This window comes from Heptranchias perlo, chromosome 14, assembly GCF_035084215.1.
Source record: "Heptranchias perlo isolate sHepPer1 chromosome 14, sHepPer1.hap1, whole genome shotgun sequence".
Taxonomy (NCBI): Eukaryota; Metazoa; Chordata; class Chondrichthyes; order Hexanchiformes; family Hexanchidae; genus Heptranchias; species Heptranchias perlo.
The window spans coordinates 42,256,978-42,283,997 of NC_090338.1; the positions used below are offsets into that span (position 1 = coordinate 42,256,978).

General features: G+C 38.5%; 1 protein-coding gene across 2 annotated transcripts in view; it reads left to right on the top strand.

Annotated features, from left to right (window-relative positions):
* pdlim7 (PDZ and LIM domain 7) overlaps nt 1–27,020 on the top strand; it is a 134,047-nt gene that overhangs the window by 6,742 nt on the left and 100,285 nt on the right. For both annotated transcript variants that reach the window (XM_067996346.1, XM_067996347.1), the window contains exon 2: nt 21,244–21,395. In XM_067996346.1, coding sequence (XP_067852447.1) covers nt 21,244–21,395 — 152 coding nt within the window. The remainder of the gene's footprint in view (nt 1–21,243; nt 21,396–27,020) is intronic.

The following is a 27,020-nucleotide window of genomic DNA, read 5'->3' on the forward strand; positions in this document are numbered from 1 at the left end:
ATTCTGATCCATTTCTACAAGTGAAGCCATATTACTCAACATAATTGATGAGAGCACTTCAAAGCATGTCCATATGAGGTAAAATATACCGTAAATACCATCACAATATTTTAAGTTAACCCAACTTATTGGGCCAAATCAATTGATCAATTTTGCAGAACTTTTTGATCATGAAAGGTAGAACCTCTGCATGTGCATGCTTTGTGCAGATACAATAGTAATATATTTGTGCACTGATTTTATGAATCAAGCGCAGGTAAAACAGCTGTACTACATTGGATATTTAATATGTTCAGTAGGATAGTTAACTGACTTTTAAAGCAGCTATTCGTTGCCATTCTCATCTTTCGTTTCCCACTCTTCTTCACTGTTTAATTCTCCAGTACCACATTTTGATACCACTAATCGCTTCCAATGCCACTCTATATATTGTTTGGTAGTAGCATGGATAATTCTCCCCCTTAATTTTCTTTTTTGTTGCTCCCTTTGCTCATGATCCTCCAGTTAAGATTGGGAATCCTTCCAGCCCTTAAGGTGCATGCCGGTGTTGCCATCAGCACCTGCAGTCCCAACTTCGGTGCTAACACTGTAATGTAATTAAAGTGATGCTCTACTGTGAGTGCATGGTGCCATTCATTTCCTTCTGCGTGCTCAGCTACCCATACAAGCCTGCTTTCTACTCTCTCTGTAATATAAAGGGGTATCCAATTCAACTATGAATCACAAGAAAATAGCAAAGTATTAATCCTCTCCATTAAAGAGCCACTTAAAGAAAAAGTTTAAAAAAACACTTTGGAAATCTTAACCTGATCAATTGAGATTATGTACTTTAACTCCTGATGTCAATTAGAATTATAGAAGTGTACAACACAGAAGGAGGCCATTTGACCCAGTGTCTCTGGTTCTTTGCCAGAGCAATCCAAAACGAATCCCATATCCCTGTCCTCATTGCACAGTCCTATATCTTCCACTGTTCAAAATAATAAATAAGGATACAATGGTCTCTGCCGCAACTACTGCCTATGGCAAAGCATTTCAACAGCACTCTCTGTGTAAAGACATTTCTCCTAACTCCTTTCCTCTTTTAGTGATGGCCTTAAATTGATGACTGCTCGTCACTGACTTCCCAACAGGGGAAATAGTCTTTCCCTATTCGCTCTATCGGAACCCTTCATAATTTTAAAAACCTTAATTACATCTCCTCTTGGCGTTCTCTGCTCCAGTGGAAATAATCCCAACATCTCAAGTTTGTCCTCATAACAATAGTTTCTCATCCTCGGCATCATCCTGGTGAATCTATGCTGTATGCTCTTTATGACTTTAATGTCCTTTTTCTAATGGGATGTCCCAAACTGCATGCAGTTGTCTAACCAGTGCTTTGTATAAATTAATCATTCCTTTACTCTTGTGCTCAACGCACCTATTGATGAAACCCAAAATGCTGTTGGACTTTTTTCTGGCTTTATCGACTTGCACTTTCAGGGAATTATGTATTTGGACCCATGGGTCTCTGTTAATCCACATTTTTTGTAGTCTTTCCATTGAATGTATACTCCCATTCCTTGTTTTTAATTCCAAAATGTATTACTTCATACTTATCTAGATTAAATTGTATGTAGCACCCACCTGCCCATTCTGCTAACCAGTCTATGTCTTGCTGAAGAAATTTACAGTCCTCGCTGTTTGCTAAACCCCTACTTTTGTGTTGTCAGAAAATTGAGATTGTGCTCACTGTGTCGAAGTACAAATCATCCATGTACACAGAACAAAAGTAGGTCCAGCACTGACCATTAGCATATACCACCTCCAATCCTTCTCCAATTCTGGCAACATCCTTTTGCCCTAACTGTCTTTACTATCTATCAACCAACTTTCTATCCATGCTGCTACATTTCCTGCATTCTCTTTATCTCTCCAATCAGTCACATCTTCAAAAACTGTGTAAAATTTGTCAAACACAACTCGCCTTTAATAAATCCATGCTGCCTGCCCTTGATTAATCCATGCATTTCTAAATGCTCACTTATTTTATTAAATTATGGATTCTAAACTTTTACCCACAACTAACATTCAACTAACTGACCCTACTGTTACTCAGTTTATTCCTCTTTCCTTTCTTGAACAAAGATATTCTATTAGTTACTTTCCAGTCCAATGGCACAATTTGCATATTTGATTACTGAAAAATTGTGGCCAAAACCTCTGCTATCTCCTTTTGACTTCTTTCAACAGCCTACGATGAATGCTATCACGACTTATCTCTCTCGAGTTCTGCTAACTTTTTTTTAGAATGAATGCCTTTTCTACAATTAGCTTTAACAATTGTTCCCTATCCTTCTCTAGTACACCTGCAGTTTCACTTCAACCATCATTTGTATAAACCAATGCAAAATATTCATTTAATTTCCCTGCCATACCTTCATCTCCACAATTAAACTCACTCCTTCATCCCTGAGCAGTTCTACCCTTTAATTTTTAATGCTTATATTCCTCATGATCATCTTTATTATTTTATCATATTTTATCCCTCCCTTTTTAAATTTCAGTTTAGTATTAACCTCTCTTTATCCCCGGAACGCTTGAACAGATTAAGTCTTATTAATTTGTAATCTGCAATCATTTTTATCTTGCTTGTCTACAATCAATATGGATATATTGTGTATATACAGTATTTGCTGTTAAATTTGAAAAAATATTTAAAACTTCAAAAATGATACATTTAGCACACATTTTGTCTGTCACACTTGTGTTGCACTTCAAAAAGAAGTATAGAGATGTTAAGAGATTCGCCAGGAACACAATGCTGAAAAGATATCTTCCATCCTCTTCACTGACCTCTACGAACTCACAGTGTTTACCTAACAACATTTGGACTTTCTAACCTTAGAGACCTACAGTTCAACAGAAAAATAATGTGTAGATCGATATATAGATCGATATTTGTGCCGAACAGGTAGGCATTAGAGGTTTAGATATTCAAATTTAGAGAAAAGTTTTTATTTTGCTAGTTGGGATTGATATTTTATTAATTGAGTGCACCATATTCATAGTAGTGACAGTTAAAGAAATGGCTTGTGTATGTATCCTCCCTTTCTTCCCCTTTCCTATTCAACAACCCCAGCTATGAGAAAAGATTCTAAGGCTGTGGTTGTTTTCTTTGGTACAAAGGAGGCTAAGGGGATATTTAATTGAGGTATATAAAATTATGACTGGGCTAGATAGAGTGGATAGGGAGGACTATTTCCTTTAGCAGAGGGGTCAGTGATCAGGGGGCATAGATTTAAAGTAATTGGTGGAAGGATTAGAGGGGAGCTGAGGAGAATTTTTTTCACCCAGAGGGTGGTGGGGGTCTGGAACTCACTGTGTGAAAGGGTGGTTGAGGCAGAAACCCTCAACTCATTTAAAAGGTACTTGAAGTGCCATAACCTACAGGGTTATGGACCAAGTGCTGGAAAGTGGCATTAAGCTGGATAGCTCTTTTTCGGCCGGCATGGACACTATGGGCCAAATGGCCTCTTTCTGTGCCATAACTTTCTATGATTCACAATATTTGCTCCAAACTGGCTGCTGTTAGTGTACAGAAAAATTGAGCATGTTTAGTTGGTGTTGTGAATATACATCATTTTATTGAGTAGACATGTTTTATCATTGTATGGCTTATGTGGACATTGGGTAAACACTAGTTGTACATTAGTTTGTTCTTTAGCTAAAGTAAAGAGGCAAATTTGGCATTGTTTCCTGTGGAGAATAGTTTCCTCATACTGTAACAATGGAACTACGGCTCATGGGCTAGGCCTGCTGAAATCTTAAAAGGATTCTTGCAGTTCATAGCTAGTGCAATACTTGTGCATTACTAAATGGGGTATGTTTCATTGTGTGCAGATATGGCTGACCTAATGGCTTAATTTGAAAATAAATCTTAACGTTGAAACTGATTAATTTGTTCTGGAGGGGCCATTTGCCTGTTTTATGTACCGTTGTTTGATTTAAGATCGTTCCTCCAGGGATGATTTTTTTTTCTCTTGGAATTGCAGTGCTATTATCTGTATAAACACACATAAACAAAACTGAAGTCATGGCTGTACTTTAATAGAGCTTGTACATTGATCGTAAACTGATACTAAAATATATGGTACAAAGGGTAGTTGGAGAAGTCAGGATTGTTTGAGAAGATTTTGAATGCTACCCTTTTTGGTATAGCTGTTTTAGTTGTAATTCTTCGGGACTAATGGCTATGCTTTTGTCTGTGACATCTTACTGGTAAAGGAGATGGCTTACAATTTTGTTGGAAAAAGCTGGCTTGAGCATATCGCACCAAATTAAATTTTAGGTTGCTTTTGAATATAATTTTCTTGCACACACTCAACCAAGCTAAGCTCACTGAACTGTGGATCATGCTTTGTCCCTTGAGCTACAGCATGTACTCCAGTCAATACCAATTTTACTGGATACATTTGGGGTAAAATTCTATTTCAAAATGGACAGTAGCAGATTGGCCACCCATTATACAGCCTGACCAATTTTCATCTATTGAAGTTTGTGAATCTTTTTTTTTGTTTTTCTTACCTCCTATTGAGTAAGCACATTACCTCTTGCTTGATGCAATGCCACACTTTGTAATGTGTCTGAGATAGTGTAGTCACTATTTGAGGCAATGATCTGTGGTAAATGAAATAGGATTTCCTAATCTGCAAAAATGTTTAAACAAGTAATTCAAGGTAGACCTTTTTTATAATACCAAAAAACAATTTTTTTTTACATCTTAACCATTCATTTACTGATATATTTTGCTTATTTAGAAACCAGCTTAAGGGTAGGACTCATCTGAGAAAATGTTTTCTTCCTTTTACAAAGACAAAATAAAGCTGACTAAATATGTTGGGATAATTTCCTCTTCCTCTGTCCTGGGCTTACAGTTACCCACCTCACTTTTTTAAGGAAAATTCATAACTTTCTTTTAACTTGTAATGTCACTTGGGATGTAGTAAAGCAGAATAGTAGGTGAGTGAATTTTTCATGAAGTCATGTTTCCTTTTACTAGGAATTCAATAAATTATAATGGCAGCATGCAGATTTTTGGGCCGTATCGACATGAACTGTGAAAAGCACTCACTAGCCCAATTAATGCTGCATATAATTTTTCAAACTTTTGGAGTTGTTTGGAGACAGTGGGCTCTTGCCCCATGCTGGGAGGATCCTCTTTAAATATGCAGATCGGATTCTGATGCTGTTAGGCTCTGATCTGCCATTTTAACTTGAGGCTTAACAGGGTGGCTTTCTCACCAGGCAAAACCTGCTAGGTAGAGCAGCCATGGCCAGAAGTGGCCCAACAAAGCTTTTAACATTTATTTTAATTTGCTTGTAATTTGTTCCAAGAGGAGCTGGAGTGTCCCTCTGGGCCTTGTGCCGGGGACCATACCCTTGGGTCCCCGGTGGTGGCCTCCTGCCGATTGATTCTAATGGTCGGGCTGCTGCTTCCTGTCGACTTCCCGGCTCTTCTAGTTGGGAAGTTGGCAAGTGACATGCTACTGAGGCCTGAACGTTAAAATCGGCTGAGCCAGGCTGCTGCTGCTCCCGGACAGGCTCACCACTTACTTTACAGCATCCCCGCCTGGGAATTGAAATCAAGCCCCGTATTTCAAGCAATATGACACTAAGGTGCAGTTCTGGTGAAACTGGAGAGAGCCATTTAAAGTGATGAATAAATATTGGCACAAAGGTAATGTATTTTGAATTGAGTTGGTTTCTTTTTCTGTAGACTATTGGCTTCAGTATGCTAAATGACCTTGTGGACAACATTGTAATATGATTCTCTTTGGCCTGCAGCTTAATTTGAGTTGCTGAAGAATCATCTCTGGTTTTTACTAATGCCTGATTTAATTATTGCCAGTAAAGTAATAGGCAGACATCATTACCTACTGGTCCTTGATTTTAAATTTTCAATTAAAAATAAATAAATGCTCATGTAATATATTTGTGAATTTTCTGCTAGTTAATGATCTCAATTCTGGAAAATAGAATGCTGTTTCACTTTGGCTACCTGAAATCTGCACTAAGCATTCTGAGGTCAGAATAATGCAATCGTACAAAGAGGGAGATTTACTTTGCCTCAACTGTGCTAGTCTCCGAAAATAACATTTTGGGATACGGTACATGAGTAAATTGCGACATGACGTGGTAAGTGTAGCATTCTTGGGAGGAAAAAGGTGACTTTGGACCTATGGTTCCCAAGCTCTCCACCAATGGGGTTTTCCTCCATGTCATTTCTGGCTCTATTGTAGACTAATTGATAGAGATTGATTGAATGATCCATTGATAATGAAATTATTCACTAATCATGTGACTACCAGGATTGTAGAAGGCGAACTAGATGGACCTGGGCCTTTTTTTATCTTGCAATTCCTATGTTCCTAAGCCACCTCCCTTAAATCAGTGTGAACTTTTCTCACTCTATGTTTTCTCAGCAGCCATGTTTATCACCTCCCTAAGTAGTAATGTTAATTTTATGCAAAATTAAAGGCAGTTTGGTTCTATGGGTACACAATTGCCAAAAAGAGTTCCATATGATTCAAAGAATTTGCGATCTCATTCATTTTGATAAATTTCACTCCTAACATTTCTGCAAGCTTTATAACTGATTCATTACCACACTGTCCCACTTCTATGCTTTGTGTCTACAGCCGCCCTATAACAGAGTAGCTTGTGTTCATGGGTGAAACATGATAGTTAGAAGTATAAAATTTGGCATTTTAATGCTTCACTGACACAGAAAATGGAAAATTATGCATTTCAAATACTAATTACTATGCAGGCAAAATGAAGTATATAGTACGTGCTTCTTAGTGAGCAAACAGAAAAGTGGGCACTTCAGCTTTGAATTTGAATATTGCCATATTAACTTTTTACATACTAAAGAAGGATTTAATGCTTTTTTTAAATATCTCCTTCATAGTTGCATCTCCTTCATATTTGTTAAGACTATTAAAAGCTTCTTCTATTATACTTTTTGCAGCTGCTATCTCCTTAGCTTGTTATATACATTATTTATCACAGTCTAAAACTTGCACAGTTACAGTGTCCCAAATATTTGGCATTTTAGTGTTTTAGACCAGTGTATTTTGCCAAATGCAGGAAAATGCATTAAAGCTTCAAAAATCTATTTTCTGAAGAAAGTTAAACTCCCTCTCAGCCCTTGTACTTTCCAGGATTTTATAAATCTGCCACTGTTGTGTAAAACAGTTTTGCATACTTTATCATGTCCTCAAAGAATGATGTGGAGATGCCGGTGATGGACTGGGGTGGACAAATGTAAGGAATCTTACAACACCAGGTTATAGTCCAACAGTTTTATTTGAAAATCACAAGCTTTCGGAGCTTTCCTCCTTCGTCACCTGATGAAGGAGGAAAGCTCCGAAAGCTTGTGATTTTCAAATAAAACTGTTGGACTATAACCTGGTGTTGTAAGATTCCTCAAAGAATGAAACAGCACAGAAGGAGGCCATTTGGCCAATCGCGCCTGTGTCGGCTCTTTGGTAGAGCTATCCAATTAGTCCCACTCCCCTGCTCTTTCTCCATAGCCCTGTAAATGTTTTCCCTTCAAGTATATATCCAATTTTCCTTTGAAAGTTACTATTGAATCTGCTACCACCACCCTTTCAGACAGTGTGTTTCAGATCATAACTACTCGTTGCGTGAACATTTTTTCCTCTGGTTCTTTTGCCAATCACCTTGAATCTGTGTCCTCTGATTACTGACCCATCTGCCACTGGAAACAGTTTCTACTTATTTACTCTGTCAAAACCATTCATGATTTTGAACACCTATCAATAAGTGAAAGAATGTTGTGTAAACCTACAGCTTACCCATGATACTGATAAGTACATGATGTTTGAATTGTTTGCAGAAGCAGGGAAATGATAGGAGTGTGGGGATCCATTGAGGGCTTTATTAGTGAACACTCTTGAGTTGACAAGTACTTTGTGTCTTAGTAAGATTTAAAAATCATGCGTTGTACTTTTTTTGGAAAGTGAACTCTGCTGCTTGCTCATCTCTAAAATAGAAATAGTGACTATACTATTTCAGCAATGAAACACAAAGGACCCCAAAACATTTGAACATTACAGTTCAAAAGTAATTAATTGGACTTGAGGTGCTTTTTGGTATTCTGAGGACATAAACGAAAGTTCTTTTGTAAACCCAACTAGCACTAGTATGCTTTCATAATTTTTGTGCAAATTGAGATGCGTTCAGACAAGAAAAGTCAAAAGAACACGCAATCTGATGGCAGCTATGCCAGAGTACATTATTTACATTAAGATGTGGGATGTAGGTATTTGATAAAATGGAAACTGTTCCATGGTTAAATAGACATGCAACTATCCTGAATTATTTTCATGGTTTATTTCTGTTAAAATATTTAACACATGAAGTTTTAATAACTGATTGCACCAGTTGTATATGACACAGCATATTTTATTTCAAGAATATTTATGGACCTGCAGTGGTAAGGCTTGCAGATTTCTTTCCAGAAATAAAAGGATGGAATTACACATGCTGTAAACTGACTCCTGAATGACATGTCTCTGTAGTGGTCATAAGCAGCTGCAAGCTCCTCTGCCAAATCCAAAAGAGCAATGAATTAACTTTTCAGAGATACATATGTAAGATGAAACACTTGTATAACTTTTGGATTTCATTGGATTCTTAATGCAGGTAGTTTTTTTTATGATCTACAGGCTACCTTAACTGGGTGCCTGAAACAATTAGGAAAAGCTAGTAAGATGCACTCTCTGCTCTTCTAATACAAAACAATTTGAGAAGTGGTGTATGCAAGGCTATGTTTTTAATTAAATTAGCTGTTTGAAAGGAAGTTTTTTGGGAAAGCAAGAAGTTCGAAGTAACCAATTGCAACCGTAAGTTTAAAACAAAGTTTCTTGTAAATCCACTGGAATACATACAAACTGAGCACTTTAATAATGTTTGTATTTGAGCAGATACTGAGTAAAGTGTCTGATCTAATTATATTTCACATATCATTACTTTTGTGATATGTTGCACTGAATGAGTAGACTGTTCTGATAGGCAAGGGAATTTGGATTTATAACTGAACTGTAACCTTAAGACAATTATTAATACCACTCTTTTTGGGAAACTCCTGATGCTGCATTTAACTATGATATGTTGTGGTTCCTTCTCTAACATCCGCTGTGTTTTTCAGGCGCTAACTGGCCTACTAAGCTCACAATATGGAGGGCAGGAAGTGGGCACATATTTCCGGACGGAAGTGCGCCATCCTCCACATTGGAAATGGAAAAAGAATCCATTACCCATGTCTGAAGCAGGCATTGGTACCTTTACATATGCAAATAAGGGCCGTAACTGCTCTAAAGATGGTGTGAAAACTGGGCCAATGGTAGATCTCCAGACCTGGTGCTAAGCTCTTTTTCTCTCTTTTTTCTCACTTTGTCTCTCCCACTCCTTTTTTCTCCATTGAAGGCATTTAACAAAATAACCCATGAATACACTATTTTGCCACATTTACTGATTGCCTCTTCATTATGTCCTATCTCATCACCGTGTCTGCTTTTTGACTCAAACTCTTTTCACGTGGTTAAAAGGTTGGTGGCTGTGACTGTACCGATGGAGCTCTTGGGCACTGAGGTAGCACTTGTCTGTGATGCTGATGTCCTTACAGGACCTGCATCTGGTGTTTAATGTCTGCCTGGCCTAAGTTAGAAGCTCCCTCAGGTGCTGGCATTGGAGGAAGCTGGATTGAAGCAGCTACATTGTCACTATCACACAAAATAATGTTTCTGATAGGCTGAGCAAATCTCAGGCCCTCGATTTTAGTGGTCATAACTACATTTGAGTGGTGCAATGATGTCCTTGTTCAGGTCACATTGATACCATAAACGCAGCTTGTGATTTGGTGTGGGAAGTTTATTAAAAGTCAAGGGACAGTTACTGGTAATCAAGAATTGTGCTGAATGCAAGAACAGCTGATTCTGTTAAAAATGTGCTCCTCCACCAGTAGAAAGCTAGTATAACGGCTAATGGAGAAAGAGGCTGGTTGTTAAAATTGTTTTGAAGTAGTAGAAACATGAGCTTGATTGCTGTTACAGCTCCAGCTGGTGAACTACAGTATATTGTAGTGTGCAGTTAAGCCACAACAAATGTAATCCTGCCTGTGCACTGGAACTGATGTTCCAGGTGATCCTTGCACTTGAGTTTAGGTTTCTACTATTTTAAAAAGTTCAATTTTTTAAAAAAAATGATGTTGACAGCAATTTTTTTAAAACTCCCCTTCAGGTATGTTGGCTTTTTGTCAATGCAGGCATACAGTTCAGTGGCAATCGGAAGCTGATGAAACATGTTCCAGTGCTGGCAAAAAATGAACCTATTGAGCTTTTTAAAATGCCTGCTCCCATCAACAATTTTGTTTTAGTATAGGGGAGGACCTTATCAATAAAATCAATGTGCTTAGGAATGGCAGATGCAATTTTATCTGAATAAATGTGAAGCATGTGAATAAGGTGAAAGGTATCCATTAGCAAAGCTGCAAAAGGACTTGGTGTGATTTGAACATTCACTAACATGACATTACCTTCCAGGCTAATTAAATACTGGAATGCATCTTGTACACATTTGATTAATTGAAATGTGCTACTTTAACTTTGTATAAATAACTGATATGATACTCTTTTTGTCATCTCCAATATAAGAATGACGTGGTAAGAAAGAAACCAGGTAACCATAGACCTGTCGCTTGAGTTCGTATCTACAACACTGGGCACTTGGGCAAGACACTGGATGGCAATAAGTGCAGAACTGAACCCAGCCCTTGAGTGTAACATGGTGGATAGGGGAGTGTCTACAGGTGTTGTCTATATGGACAGAAGGCATTTGATGTTTTGCACAAGAGATTATTAGCAAAAATGAGAGTGCACAAAATTAGAGGTAACTTTGCGACATGGGTCGGTGATTGGTTGGGAGATAGCAGTGAAGGGATAAAGGGAACAGTCCCTGATTGGGATGTGACGAGTAGTGTTCGCCAGGGATCTGTACTGGAGCCCCAGCTTTTCTTCATATATATTAATGACTTGGATAAAGGAATATAGAGTTGTATATCCAGTTTTGCAGATGATACCGTGTTAGTAGGCGTAATAAGTTGTGTGTATGCGAACAGTAAGTTACAAAGATACATAGACAATTAAATGAGTGGGCACAACTGTGGCAGATGGAGTTCAATGTGGGGAAGTGTGAAGTCATCATCTTTGGATCTGAAAGACAAATTGAACATTTTCTTGATGGTGAGAGACTAGGAGCTGTGGAAGAGCAAAGGGATTTAGTTGTCCAGTGCACAGGTACAAAAATTAATCAGAAAGGCTAATGGAATGTTGGCCTTTATCTCAAAGGGGTTTGAATTCAAATGTGAGAAAGTGATGCTTCAGTTATACAAAGTCTTGGTCTAACTCTGTCTGGAGTACTGCATTCTGTTTTGAGCACCGAACCTCAAGAAAGATGTATTGGCCTTGGGTTGGGTACAACGCAAATTCGCCAGAATGATACCAGGGCTTGAAGGGTTAAATTACAAGACCAGGTTGGATAAAGGTGGTTTGTATTCCCTTCAGTTTAGAAGGTTGAGGGATGATCTAATTGAGGTGTTTAAAATGGTAGTGATTTGATAGGTTAGATGCAAAGAAACTATTTCCTGTTGGGAATCCAGAACAAGAGCGCATAATAAAATTAGAGCTAGGCCATTTAAAATCATAGATTCATATAGCACAGAAGGAAGCCATTTGGACCATCGCACCTATGCGGGCTCTTTAAAAGAGCTATCTAATTAGACCCACTTCCCTGCTCTTTCCCCTGCAATTTTTTCCAATTCCCTTTCCAAAGTTACTATTGAATCTGCTTCCACCACCCTTTCAGCCAGTGCATTCCAGATCATAACTCACTGTCTGCAAGGGCGGTAAAGGCAGAAACCCTCATCACATTTAAAAAGTACTTGGATATGCACTTGAAGTGCCGCAACCTACAAGGCTACGGACCAAGAGCTGGAAAGTGGGATTAGACTGGATGGCTGTTTTTCAGCCAGCACAGATACGATGGCCCGAATGGCTGCCTCCTGTGCTGTAAATTTCGATGATTCTATGATAAAATTTCTGCCTGTGGTTCTTATGCCAATTATCTTAAATCTGTGCCCTCTGGTTACTGACCAGTGGAAACAGTTTCTACTTTTTAGGCGTGTAATCAGGAAGCACTTTTTCACATAGGTTAGTGGAAATCTGGAACTCGCTCCCCAAAAGACTGTGAATGCTGGGTCAATTGAAATTTTCAAGGCTGAGATCCGATAGATTTTTTTTGGATAATGGGAGCAAATGCTGGTAAATGGAGTTGAGGTATAGATCAGCCATGATCTAACTGAATGGCGGAATAGGCTCGAGGACTGAATGGCCTACTCCTGTTGCCATGTTCCTTTTTTTAAAAAAAAGTCAGATTAATAGCTGGTTAGAACTAAACTGAGGGTAATTGGAATTTACAAACCAAAGTTATGGAACATACAAGAGTAGAACAAAATGGTTCTTTTATTTTTTAACCTCTTGATCATGATGGCAGTTAATTTGCACTTTTTCTCTAGGAAGAAACCTTTGTACAGTTGAGCATTCTTTATCCATAATAGATTCACCTCAGTAAATACAAGAGGTATAGCCTGAAAGTTTCTTTTATATTGGCAATTCAGTAGAGCAGCTTATTGTGAACTGTTGTATCATATTTTCCAACTATTTCCACGTGAAAATCTTTAGACATGAAAACCAAGTCTTAGAATATTGAAGTTTCATGAGTGTCTTTTTGACAAAACCAGGGTAGGAGGCTATTTCGGCATTGGAAAAGGCTGCGATTGAATATTGAACAAAAGCTGTATGTTTAGCACAAAAGTACAATTTTTGCAACTGTTACATTTTGACTAAATATGAGTGTTATTGCATCTGACCTCATTGATATTTAGATTTTTGGAACCATGTATTCTAATAATTGAGCACCAATTATGTACATATGTTTGGATCATATTAAATAGTTGGTATATTTCCAATACAATGCAGCTGAGAGTGATTATTTCTTTGCCAGTTCCTGCTTGGATGTGACTGAAGGCCCTACAACACGGGTACTGAGGCCAATTACAATGCTGCTTTGCTAAAATAAACTAATTCAGCATAGAGTGCAAATTGAACTTGGGATGTTCCTGCTTTTGGTCATGTCACAAATTTCCTCATTTGGCTCAGTTTTATTTATGTCTCTGTAAAGTGCCTTGATATGTTTTACTACATTTAAAGGTGCTATATAAATGCATGTTAGTGTTGTATAGTTGAGTTAATTGCTGGATAAATTTGCTGAGCCAGTGAAAAAGCTCGAGTTCTTTATGATGAGATGGAACTTAATTTCTCAAGCATTAGGCTCTTAATAGTACAAATTATAGCAAAATCTCTTTATACTGTGCCAGAACACTTTCATTTAATCAACTTTTAAATTAAAAGTATTGAGGCAAAGAATTAACTTAATTTTGGCCTTTGTTTTTGCTATTTTTCTTTTGAACCTTTCTTGTTTATATAGTTTCCATATGTCCGCAGTATTATGAAAGTCAAATTTCAACTAAAAGTAAAATGAGAAAGATGAATGATATAATTATATGATGTACAAGAATGTTTCTTGAGGTGCAGCTTTGATTGAAGGTATTGAAAAAGCTGATTCTAAATGGAGCTCTTGGCAACAATGTTTGAATATTTGCCCAGTGTATTACAAATGTGATGAATAATATCTCGTAGCCATGACTGAAAAAAGATTGAAACTCTTGACCCAAATCCTCAGGAGCGTTAGAAAGTTTTTCCCGGAATTATATGGCGTCTCTAGAGTCTGCACTGATGACAGACAGTATGCAGACTTGAGTAAATTTATACAGCTGCATTAAAACTCTTAAATTCTTTATCTTTCCAGCAGTACATTTTTAAAAATGTAACTAAATGAACAATAATCATGCTACACTTACACCTTGAATACTGCATTATACTGTTTTGGTCGCCAAGACATTCAAGTGCTGGAAGCAGTGAAAGAAGAGCTAAGAGGATGATCCCCAGTGTTCGGGGTCTGAGTTATGAGGAAAGCCTGGAAAGAAAGTAACTGAGCTGTGATCTTTATAGTGGTATAGAAGATTTTTCAGGGTACTGAAAAAGATAACCTTGACTATATTACTTTTAAACTGCGGAAGTAGAAAGTGGATTCAAACTAGTGAGAGAGAATTTTAAGAATCAGAAATTCTTCTTCAGACACAATAATCAACATGTGGAATAAACATCGAGACAGACTAGTGGAAGCAAGAACCTTGGAATTATTTGAGAAAGAATTGGGTTCTCTCTGGATGTATGAACTAAGATGAGCCATAATTATCATGTGATCTGGCGGTACCTCTTGCACATATGTAAATTTACTTCACTTGGAACTCTTACAATCATTTGGGAATAGGAGAAAAGAACTTTTGCACCCCACACCTGGGCTGAATTTGAACCCAGGTCCTGAGAGGTACATATCCTAATCCACCATGCTGTTCATTTAAAAGGAATATATTTTGAAGGGGTATAAAACATTGGTTAGGCCACAGCTTGAGTACTGCATGCAGTTTTGGTCACCACATTATAGGAAAGATGTGATTGCACTAGAGAGGATACAGAGGAGATTTACGAGGATGTTGCCAGGGCTGGTGAATTTTAGCTGAGGAAAGATTGGATAGGCTGGGATTTTTTTCTTTGGAACAAAGGAGGCTAAGGGGAGATTTAATTGAGGTGTATAAAATTATGATGGGACTAGATAGAATGGATAGGGAGGACCTATTTCCCTTAGTAGAGGGGTCAGTGGGCATAGATTTAGAGTAGTTGGTAGAAGGATTAGAGGGGAGCTGAGGAGAATTTTATTTTATCCAGAGGGTGGTGGGGATCTGGAACGCACTGCCTGAAAAGGTGATAGAGACAGAAACCCTCAACTCATTTAAAAAGTACTTGGATGTGCACTTGAAGTGCCGTAACCTACAGGGCTATGGACCAAATGCTGGAAAGTGGGATTAAGCTGGATAGTTCTTTTTCTGCCGGATGGCATCCTTCTGTGCCGTAACTTTCTATGATTCTCTGAATTTTTTTTATTGCGCTTTTTCCCTTTTATTAGCAAACTTTAGCCTATTCTGAAAACTGTTCCTTTTTTGGAGCTGGTACACTAGCTGGTACGATAATGTTTGCGGACATCAGAGGTGATAATATCTGTAGCACAAACTTTGGGTATTAAAACATTGGATTGAGGCTTCAGTCACTTCAGCGATATGATTTGAATCTCCTTTCTACCAGACGGAGTACTGATTCATTGAAATTTGTGTTACTGATGCAAATGTTATTTTCATTGCCTGAATAAATACTTATTTACAATGGTACCCTTTTTTAAGTAGATAAGGCCAATAATTTTTTTTTATGAATAAGGAATTTTATTACATTGCTGCAAAAGCCCAGAAATCCCATTTGGTTGTTTCTAAAAATATTTTGCTGTTGTCATATCCTGCAGTTCCACCTCCCATTTGAAAATGGTAATTTATTTTCTCCTCCCAGTGTGGTGGTGGTGTCCTACATGACCAGTGTGATGGTGATGGTATCCCACTTTACCAGTGTGGTGGTGTCCTACATTATGCCATGCTTGTTGGGGTGGAAAGTGGTCATTCTGTGTATGGATTCAAGCTGGCCAATTTTGCCAATGTTGAAGCTTAGGCAAATAGATATGGAAATATACTCATAGCTTAAGTGCTGTGCATTGCAGCAGTGTTTCTGTAATTTGTCGAACGGTATTTTAAAATGAGTACATATTTTTACTCAAGTATACATATAATAGTGATTTAAATACAATGTTTAACTTCATGGTACTGAGTACATTCTAAATAATGACATTTGTCCCTTAACCTTTGGTAATACTTAATTCAAAACCTCAGCTCATACAACTAGTTTATCTGAAATGATTGTGAGGTAATGTCTGAGAATAATCATGCTACAGTATGATTATTCTACATCATTCTACAGGAAATGGGGAGATGTAATCCAGATAAATTTTGATGGTAACCCTCATAAAACAGAACCTTGTGTGTGCATTCACAGACTATTACAATAGATGGCAGGTACCTGTGGCAATTTATCTTTCTGATCCAAGCAAGCCTAATTGTGGTTTGCAATTCCTGTCCGAAAGATTTGATATGACCTCCACAAGCGCATCTGTTTCTACACAATATCCCCTTAGTCAGCCCATATGGACTGAATTAAACAACTACAAAAAATGTAGAATTTGCACATTTATATCTCTTGCCTTTACTGGAGGTAGACAGAAGTGAATAATGCAATTTATCCACCTTACTCTTATGCATTTACCTCTGTATTTATTGAAAGTGTTATTTGTCCTTCTTTCATCCGGTCATGGATGAGATCAGCTACCTTCGTAGAGTTTAGGGAGTGAACTTACATACAGTTAATTACATAAATGTACAGCACACCAAAGGCCATTCGGCCCAATAGGTCCATCCTTTTTTTTTCTCCTGATAGCTATATCCCCTCAGTCTTGGTTTCATCCGAGTAAAGCTTTTTTGCACCTTCTCCAGTGCCTCTATATCCTTTTATATGGAGAACAGAACTGTGCTCAGTACCCCCAAGTGTGGTCTAACCAAGGTTCTATACAAGTTTAACTTCTCTGCTTTTCAGTTGTATCCCTCTAGAAATTAACCCCAGTGCTTTGTTTGTCGTTTTTATGGCCTTATTAACTTGCGTCACTACTTTGTGATTTTTGTGTATTTGTACTCCCAAATCCCTCTGCTCCTCTACTGCATTTAGACTGTTATTTATTCGTATCAAAATCTACCACCTCACTTGCCTATATTGAAATTAATTTGCCAATTACATGCCCATTTTGCGAGTTTACTAGACACCTTGATCTATGTGGCTCGACTAAAGAAATAACTTGCATTTTTATCGCGACTTTCACAACCTCAGGACATCCCAAAGTGCTTTACAGCCAATTAAATACTTTTGAAGTGTAGTCAATGATAGCCAGTTTTGCCCCGCAAAGTCCCACAAACAGCAATGAGATACTGACTTTTTTAGTGACTTTGGTTGAGGGATAAATACTCGCCAGGATACTGAAAGAACTCCCCTACCCTTCAGTTAGTGTTATGGGATCTTTTACATCTATCTGAGAGGGCAGACGGGACTTCAGTTTAACATTTCATCCAAAAGACAGCACCTCCGACAGTGCATTACTCCCTCAGTACTGCACTGAAGGGCCAGCCTGGATTATGTCCTCACGTTTCTGAGAGTGAGACTTGAACCCACGATCTTCTGATTCCAAGGCGAGAGTGTTATCACTGAGCCAAGGCTGACGCCTATAATGAATTTATCCAGCGAACATCAGAGGAGAGAGTGGGATTTCTCTCGCTGATAGAATGCATAGAAAATATGAAATGTGCAATTTAACTTTAGTTAATTTTCTTGTGTCTTTCTATGTATGAGAATTTTAAAAAAAAACTTAAAAGCTGTACTTGCTGTAGAGGTGTAGGGACAGTAGGCAGCAATGCTCTCTGTGTTGATACTCAATCCATGATCTCCTCCTCCTCCTCACTCAACCCCCACCACCACCACATTCCGCCCCCCCCCCCCCCCCCCCCACTATGCATACTTTCCAGTTCACTCATAAGGGTGCTCCAGGTAGACGTAATCATGCCTGACATTACTTTCTGCAGATATATGAACCTAGACTATTATCAAAAGCTGACACTGCCTCAAAAAGCTGACTATTCCAGAATGTCCCTGATTACAAGCTATAATGTGTGAAAGCAATTGGTTACATGGACTTTGTAATTTAAGCGTGGGCATACCAAATATTCTCACTAGTATTGAAAAAAAACATAAGTACGTGGAGCCTGAAGGAGGAAATCAAAATGTTGAAGGCACAAAATGGTACATTTTTGAGGGTCCAGAAAATATAGAATATTTACATTAATAATGTATTCTGGCTAATCTTAAGTACATTTATACTTGTAGGACACAGGCTAGACCATTGCTCCCCAAAAAAGTTACTTCAACAATTAAATCCAACCACCTGTCCTAGCTCACAGAGACACTATACCCTTTTTGAACCCAAATTAGAGACAACTTTCACAGTGTTTTCTGGCAACTCCTCTCCCTCCCTTTCTCAATTCAACCTGGCACTCTTCTACCCCTCATTCAAACTGAAACTACTCTCCCTTGCTCCTCTCAATTCAACCTGGTATTCTTCTCCCTCTCCAATCCAAGCTGATACTCCTCCTCTTTCTCACCTTCCCTCCTTCCAACTCGGTTCATGCTGACACTTCTACTCCGCCTCCACCTCCCTCACAAAAGCACTATTCCCATCTTTTCCCCTCTTTCTCCTCCTGTCTCCCCCTCCCCAGCACCCTCTTGCCTTTAAGCCCCTTTTTAAATTTATACTATTCAGTTCTGCCTGAACTCAAACACCCAGGATCACGTGGCTCACAGCAGTGCCACTGCTCCACCTGCCTCTGCAGTGCTTGGAGCAGATCTATCAGGCCCTTCACTTGAAGGTGCCTCAATTCTGAGTTTTCTCAGATGTGGGGAATCCTAGACCTCATGCAACTTGGTCAGTGACTTCTGCAGCCTGTGATGGGCTAATAAGGCTGACCCTATGCAGCGTCACCCTAATTTCCTCTTGCCTGGGTTTCCTTTCCTCTATATCTATGTCATTATCTCTTTAAAATATCAAATGGCATCGCTGAATAAACTCCCTCTTCTGTGACCCCTGTGTAACCAAAACATTCCAGCCAAACTCTGGCCGTGGGCTGTTCTGTGGTCATCTATATGTCCCGAATATGTAATGGCAGTTCTTCACTGGGCTGCCATGTACTATCATGAATGAGTAGCCAGCATATCTCAACCCCTTGCATGTGCCCCATTCACCATGAACAAGTGAAAATAATGAGCCATCTTATTTACAACAGCAGTCACTGCTTAACTGGCCGTTCAAAACCTTATGAGCTCACGTAGCCTTCCTGTTGGCTTGCAGGATTCCTGGGAACAGTGGTTCATTTTCTGGCCACCCTCACTGCATTTAAGTGTAGATGTAGAGAAGATGTTTCCACTTGGGGAGACCAGAACTAGGGGCTATAAATATAAGATAGTCACTGATAATCCAATAGGGAATTCAGGAGAAATGTCTTTGCCCAGAGAGTTGTTAGAATGTGGAACTAGCTACCACAAGGAGTAGTTGAGGCAACTGGCATAGTTGGATGGTTTTGTACTCTGAACAGTCGAGAATAAAACCAGCTTGTAGAAATCTGTAAAGCAGTCTGGCTTTTGCAACAGAAGCAGCAGCTGAGCCAGAAAGGCCCCAGAAAAGGCAGGCTCAAAAAGGCACAATACAGAGGAGTTAATCTGTTTAAATCAAGCAAGATGACTCATTGAAGTAGACTCGCATAGCTTTTACATGAAGATAATTTGTATTCATCAAACAGTGAATCAAATCAACACTATTGCTCTGTATATTCATCTTGCTGTTGAATTAAGCAGTTTAGTGATTCAAACCAAACCTTGCCTCATCTAGCGTTCACTCAGTCCACCTTTGGAGAGATTGAAGAAAGACATGTGTGCAAGTCATGGCGATCCAGTTTAGGTCACGAGGCGGTATGATTGTTACACCTCTGAATTCTATCGTACAATTGATAAAGGACAGTGCAAGCCAGATCTCATTAAGGATGCTCCAAACACTTACAGAAACGGCCAAAAGCGATGAACCTAAGAAAATATCCAGAGCCGACCCGAACTCTTAACAGTAGCTCATTAATATCTTAACCAGCTACTATCTCCGACCCCTTTTTTTACATGCAGAAATACATTGTTTTAAAACTTTTCCCCCGCAGTCCTTTCTGCAAAAAATGGTCGAAAGATCTTGAACTATGACTGTCATCCTCAAGTTGCTAAGTATAGATAAAATAATATTTGCAGTCCAGGCTCTCACTGCTCTTTGATTTGAAATATATACACTAACAAATATATATTTAAAAAATTTGTGTGCAATTAACGGGAGTAACGTGCCACCAGATTAGCTATTGTCCTTTTGCTGTGATATTTCACAGACTATCCACCATGCACACTTGTCCATTCAAAAAGATAGCAATAGTCACTGGACCATATCATTCAAAATAGGGCCAATTTTAACATTTAGAACTGCACAAAATCAAAAGGAATACAGCAGAAATCAACATTATAGTACTTGTCTTGCACAATGTCTGAAATATTGGGTCATTTTTCAGAATCTGATTTCTGATTAATGTAACGCACATTTCTGTTCTGTGCAGTGGCACCTTTCCACTATGATGTGGAAACGGGCAAGGGCACTCCAGGGTGAGGAAAGCCAGCAGCATAAATACTACTCCCAGCTAGTTTTTGACATACTAGATCAAAGCAGACATTTTACAGTTGGCATGTAAATATGTTTTTAATCAATTTTCACATTTGCAGACAGAGCGGACTGCTTCTTTCCACTATTTGAATTGATTTTATGACATTCGATTTGCATATCAAATTACTTGGTCTTCCGAACCACCCTTAATGTGCATCTGCAAACTTTTCATGCGCCTAACATTTCAAAGGAGGGAGATAATTAGCATGTAATGACTCCCTCCAGGAGATAGGTAGGATTTGAAAGTCCTCAATAATGTATATCTTCCTTCTTGTATATTATTTTAACCTAAGCAGCCCTGAATTTTCATGGGGGTTCTACCATTCTTCTGCCATAACTTCACTTGGAGATCACTGGAACCCCCAGAGAAATGGCTTAAAACAGCTGAAAAGGGACAATTATGTGGTTTCTCTGGGGTTCCAACAAAGTTACAGCAGGAGATCGAAGAACCCCCATGGAATTTAAAATATGAAGTAGGACAGAGCTCCTTTATCAACTTTACCACCATATCTTATAAGCCTGACAATAGATGGTTTGTTTTCAGTAAAATTCTGGAGGATATGAAATATTGAAATAACTTCACTGCGTACGTTTAAACCCTTGGGAAGCTTGTAGAAAATTTATCTGATCATACAAGCATACATAAATTGTTTATTCATGATTAATCTTAAAAGGCTTTGTTTAAGCTGTACTAAAACATCACAATTGTATGTTGTGCTACAGGTTACACCCGGTGGAAAGGCAGCCCAAGCGAATGTTGGAGTAGGAGATACTGTGCTATCTATCGATGGTGAAAATACTGAAGGAATGACTCATCTGGAAGCGCAGAACAAAATCAAGGCCTGTGTAGGATTCCTGGCACTTTCTCTGGGGAAGTAAGTTTAAAGAAGAGCATGGATGGGTGAATGTAACTTGTAACCTTCATAAATACAATAGTGCTGATGTAAGAATGGCTGATGCATTCTGTGCCTCCTAGTATAGCCCTGTGGCCTGCCTGTGCACTGAGATAATTGCAATTTGATGTGCAGTATAATATGATGAATGACTCAGTTTTTTGATATTTATAGTTGAGAACAAAAATTGTTTGCTTTCCTCTGCTCCATTTGTGGAGGAGTTCTAAGATGGGCTATCCAGTTCCTGCAATGCACTAAGTCCTTCCTTTTCCATTGAACTCTAACCAAAAAGATTGGGGGCGGGGAGGGGGCTTGTGTTGCTTAATGGAAATATTTATACTTCACAGTTTATCTTTATTTCAACATTGTTACAAGCAAATATTTTGAAGTATTCTGCTGCTTAAAGATGTTTTCATGCTTGTGTGTTGCGTTGCACTGTATTTTATAGTAGTATTCTTAAAACACTCTCTACATTTGTGGTTTTGTCCTTCTAATGGTAAAGCAGCAGGGGAGAAGATAGTGGCCAAAAACATTGATGTTGCTTTCTTCCCATATCCCATAAGTTCTCTGGTCCCTCATTTTGCAACTGAAGTGGTTTTATTCTGTGCTGAACTATTTTAAGGCACTAATTTTTAAAAAAAAAAACGTTTTAAAACTGAGCACATGTTCATATATGGTGCATGCTGCTGGTGCACAGATTTATAACTTTGTAAATTTAGTCCTCCAGATTGAAGCAGTTCGGTACAGTGGCATTGATAATTGAGCCTAAAAACACTTTGGGGAAACAGTGAGAAGCAGCGATTCTTGGTGCTGGCAGTGTCCACGTGTTTGGGCTGCACTGTTTTTGTTTTGTCACAGTCGTAGTGGAATGGCATAGTCAAAGTTAGTGTTTGGTGCCTCTGCCTTTTGGAAGCCCAAAAGAAGTGGTTTCATTTGTTTAAATTTTTTTTTTGCATATGCCTTTATCCAATGGGAATTGAACTGTCCATTCATTTAGCTCTTATATACACTATATAAATGAGGGATGATATTACTGTGTTGTAGACAAATATGGACTAATTACATTTTGTATCTCCTCTCTTGTTCAAATAGTATTACACATTACCTGAACAGGCAGATGCAACTTCTAATGTTTCATCTGAAGGATGGCACAGTTGACAATACAGGACTCTTGAGTACTATACTGGGAAATTGGTTTAGATTGTGCACTCAAGACCTGGAGTGGGGCTTGAACTTACCACCTGCTGATATGAGGCAACAGAAGTGTTTGGTAGCATAGAGGGAACCAAGCTTCTTGGAGACACCTTTATCAAAATAGGAGATTTGGGAGTTCCATTTAAGATCTGAGGAGATGGGCCGAGAATATTGGAGGATAAAGACTAAATCGTAAAAGGAAAGAGATGGTAGCTTATGACCTGTTAAAGTGGTCTTTTGAAAAATTGAAAGGGGTAAGATTTTCATTGACCCGGCTTGGAGGACACGGAGGAGATCAAGATCTAATAATTCAGCCATTTTATGATGAAGCTAGAGGTTAGAAGCATTTTCTGTGTAGTAGATCTAGAAAGACATATTTAGAAGCCAGAAAGATGATCAAATCTATGACTAAATAATATGGTTGATTGGGCAGGTGTAATATCAGAGGCTGGTGCAATACCCGTGTAGATATCAAAGTATGTAATGTACTGGCTGCAAACTTCCAGAGTGGCGAGGGCAACAAACTATTTATACTGCGGAACTCTGTAAGCTAAATTGTTATGGAGTAGAAAGGTGAAACTGAGTGGATTAATCCTTAATATAAGTAAGAACTTCTGAAAAATATTGGCGAGAGAAAATAAGTGTCCAGCCATGGCTGCAAAGTAGTTTCAGGCTCCCCTGATGGCTCAAGTAAGTTTAACTAGTGAGCAGTGAGCAGTGAGCCATACAGATCAGCAGCACTCCAGTTTCAAATATAGTCTCTATATTACAAGAAAAACTGCTGCTGCTGCTGCCCCCTTGCCATTGCTGGTCCTGAGGTGTGGCCAAGGGGGATATTGCAACATGGTCATTTGGGCAAATTTCCCAACAAGGCCTTCAGGATAGGAGAGCAGAAACTTGAGAGAGAATGACTAACTTCAAAAGTCACATTTGGGCTCCAGAATCCACAGGTGCTAATTCTGTGGGTGTGGAAATTATTAGTCTTCAGCCATGTTGGGTGTGTGAAATTGTTTGCCTTTAGCTATGTTCCTGTCTTTTTTATTGATATTCTTGAATCAGAAGTTTAACAATTTCTTTTAAGTTTCTGAAGCTCTACTGTCCGACAGTTATGTTGCTAAAATGTATGACCCTCATACAAGTAGCCCATGTGAGATTGAAAGTTTCAATTTTGAAGAGAGAGGCAACTGAATTAAATTGTAATCGACCTTTGATGTTGTGGCATTGCACATCAGGAGACTGGAGCCAGTGACTAAGAATGTAGAGTGTGGTATGGCCCCGTTTTGAGACTTGTAATCTCCATGGGTGGGACCTGGGAACTTTCGTTTCAGAGCAAATTGTTTATCCAAGCTTTTTGGCCATGGTTTGGTTATTTAAATTGATTTATCTTGCAAAGTTCTTCCACATTTTTGGGTTAAAGGATCATTTCACGTAATTCTCTTTAATGATTAATAGCAATTTCCAACGGAAAACTAGAATTGCAATTCTGCAATTTCTGTCCAAACTACTAAAGTGATATGTTTAAATATGAAGCATCTGTTTTTGTGGGAAGTTCATGTAAAATTAGGTATTTAAAAGGTACTTTTAATCTACTTTGTAGAAATGTTTTTCAGACTGGACCAGTGCTTTTTAGGGAGATAATATTAGCCCAGCTGTTCACCTATAGGTTTAATAACTGATTCTGAAAATAAATTGTGCTTGTTCCACCATGAACATATTCTCAGTAATTCCTACTGGAAGTTTAATGCTTCAATGATGTTGCTAAAATTGTATGCTACACACACCCATGTGAAGGTATTGTAGCATATTTCTGTGATGAGGTCATTGACGTTATTGTACATTACACAAGGGACTTATGCCCAAGGTGATTTTTCATTTTACAAAAAACTGAAACTAACACAAGTCAAAGCCAGATATAGATTTGCAGGTGAAGACCTGAAAGTTGTTTGATCCATGTTCTATCTTGTGGTGTTAGCTAGAGATTGTAGAGCCCTTTATATATCATAGAATAAGCACAGGAAAGAAATCATTATGATGTAACTTCCAATGTGTTGCTGCTTTTCCCCGGACGTTTACCTGGACTGTTCTCCTGCAGATGGCTGATTATGGGGTATTGGGGTACAGATACCAGAAAATCTCAGTATGTTGAAATGACCATTCCATAATTTGAGCATGCAGGCAGGAACCACCACAGTCAAGCCTGCTTCTGTCTTCACTTGCTGGCTATCCGTTTTGTTTCTCCATCCTCCTCCTCCTTCCCTGCTCCCTCCCCAATCTGGAACACTTTTTTAAAAATTGTGCATTTATATAGCACCTTTCACGACCTCAGGACATCTCAAAGAGCTTTACACTTCAAAAAAAAAAGTACTTCATTGGCTGTAGTCACTGAGAACTCCCCTGCTGTTCTTCAAAATAGTGCCATGGGATTTTTTACATCCACCTGAGAGGACAGACGGGGCCTTGGATTAACGCCTCATGAAAGATGGCACTTCTGACAGTGCAGCACTTCCTCAGTACTGTACTGAAGTGTCAGCCTAGATTATACACTCAACTCTCTGGAGTGGGACTTGACAACCTTCTGACTCCAGAGGCGAGAATGCTACCAAATGAGCCACGGCTAACCTAAGGCAAGTTATAGCACTGTCCCTACTGACAGCAGGCCTGAGATGATCCTGGTGGTACAATATCATTTCACATTTACTAACCGAGTCATCAGAATCATAGCTTCCAATGTTGATGGAAATTAAGTAACTTCATTTCCTTTGGCCAATCAAAATTTATTTCTTTATTCAGTTCCTAATACTTCAGTAAAAGTATTGTAAAGAATTATTACTGCATAAAACAGAATGGAAGAGAACATGACCTTTATTGAAGAGAATACTACTTAATGAACTATTGATACAAACTTTACATTTTGTATAATTCTCATTTAATTGTTCCATTGAAATGTATCCAATCTATTTTTGAAACACATTCTACAATCTAGATTTTTCTTAAGCACTTGAGTAAATTTTGAAGTTTGAATTATGTGAAAGCAACCTGTGTCCATTTCATAGAATCATAGAAAATAGGAGCAAGAGTAGGCCATTCGGCCCTTCAGGCCTGCTCCGCCATTCAAAATGATCATGGTTGATCGTCTAACTCAGTACCCTGTTTCCGCTTCTTCCCCATATCCCTTGATCCCTTTAGCATTAAGAAATATATCTATCTCCTTCTTGAATACATCTAATGACTTGGCCTCCACTGCCTTCTGTGGTAGAGAATTCCACAGGTTCACCACCCTCTGAGTGAAGAAATTTCTCCTCATCTCAGTTCTAAATGGCAAACCCCGTATCCTGAGACTGTGACTCCTGGTTATGGATTCCCCATCCATCGGGAACATCCTCACTGCATCTAGTCTGTCTAGTCTTGTTAGAATTTTATATGTTTCGATGAGATGGCAAGCACAGTGATTTCTTGCAAATTAATTGTGAAAACAATTTATTAGATACTGATGAAATGAGTGCTGACAAATCTGAAAACTGGATTGGACTGATATAATGCCAAGCAACTTAAGAATGTAATACTTTGGGTGAAGGGGGAGGAAGAAGGCAAAGTTGGGGAGAAAGGGTGGAGAGAGAGTGCAAAACATCTTAGAAGTTGTTACACATGTAATTATGTCAATTTATATTGTGTGCCAAGCCATAAGATGGCCAAAGGAGTTTTTCCAGAACTACTATTTTATAAATGCTTCACTGGGATGTTAGCAATTGTGTGAAATAGACATCTTTGATTTTGTAATATATAGATAATGTCAAATTAAAATGGATGTTGGTAGAACGTAACTATTATAAAATAAATCTGCCTGTCAGTATAAGATTTTTTTTAAAGGTAAGGATGTCTTTAGCCATGTTCCTGTCTATCACTCCTAGAAAATAATGCTTTCTTTACCCACTATAGGTGCCTAAATAAATCTCAATGTAATATGGGGAGCAGTTCTTTTACCTTTTTTACTGTCCAGTTGTTAAGATTGCGTTTTTATAGAATTAGCCAAGAAATATATAAAACTCAAAGCTATTTTGTAGCTTTCCTTCTTTACCAAAATTCACTTGAATGGCAAGAGTCCTTCCAGAAATTTCCACTCCATGAATAGTTTTTTTGCCTGGTTGTTTTGAGTTCAGTGATAAAAACTAAAAACAAATGGAGCTGCTGCACTCCAAGTTGTTCCCCTGCGAGTCCCACCCCATTTGGTGGTTTTCTCCTCCATCATGTATTCAGCGATCACTATAGTTGCAAGAGATCAGCTAGTACATAGGTTGCATCATTTTTGCTTTACATAGAAACATAGAACATAGAACATAGAAAATAGGAGCTAGAGTAGGCCCTTCGGGCCTGCTCCACCATTCAAAATGATCATGGCTGATCGTCTAACTCAGT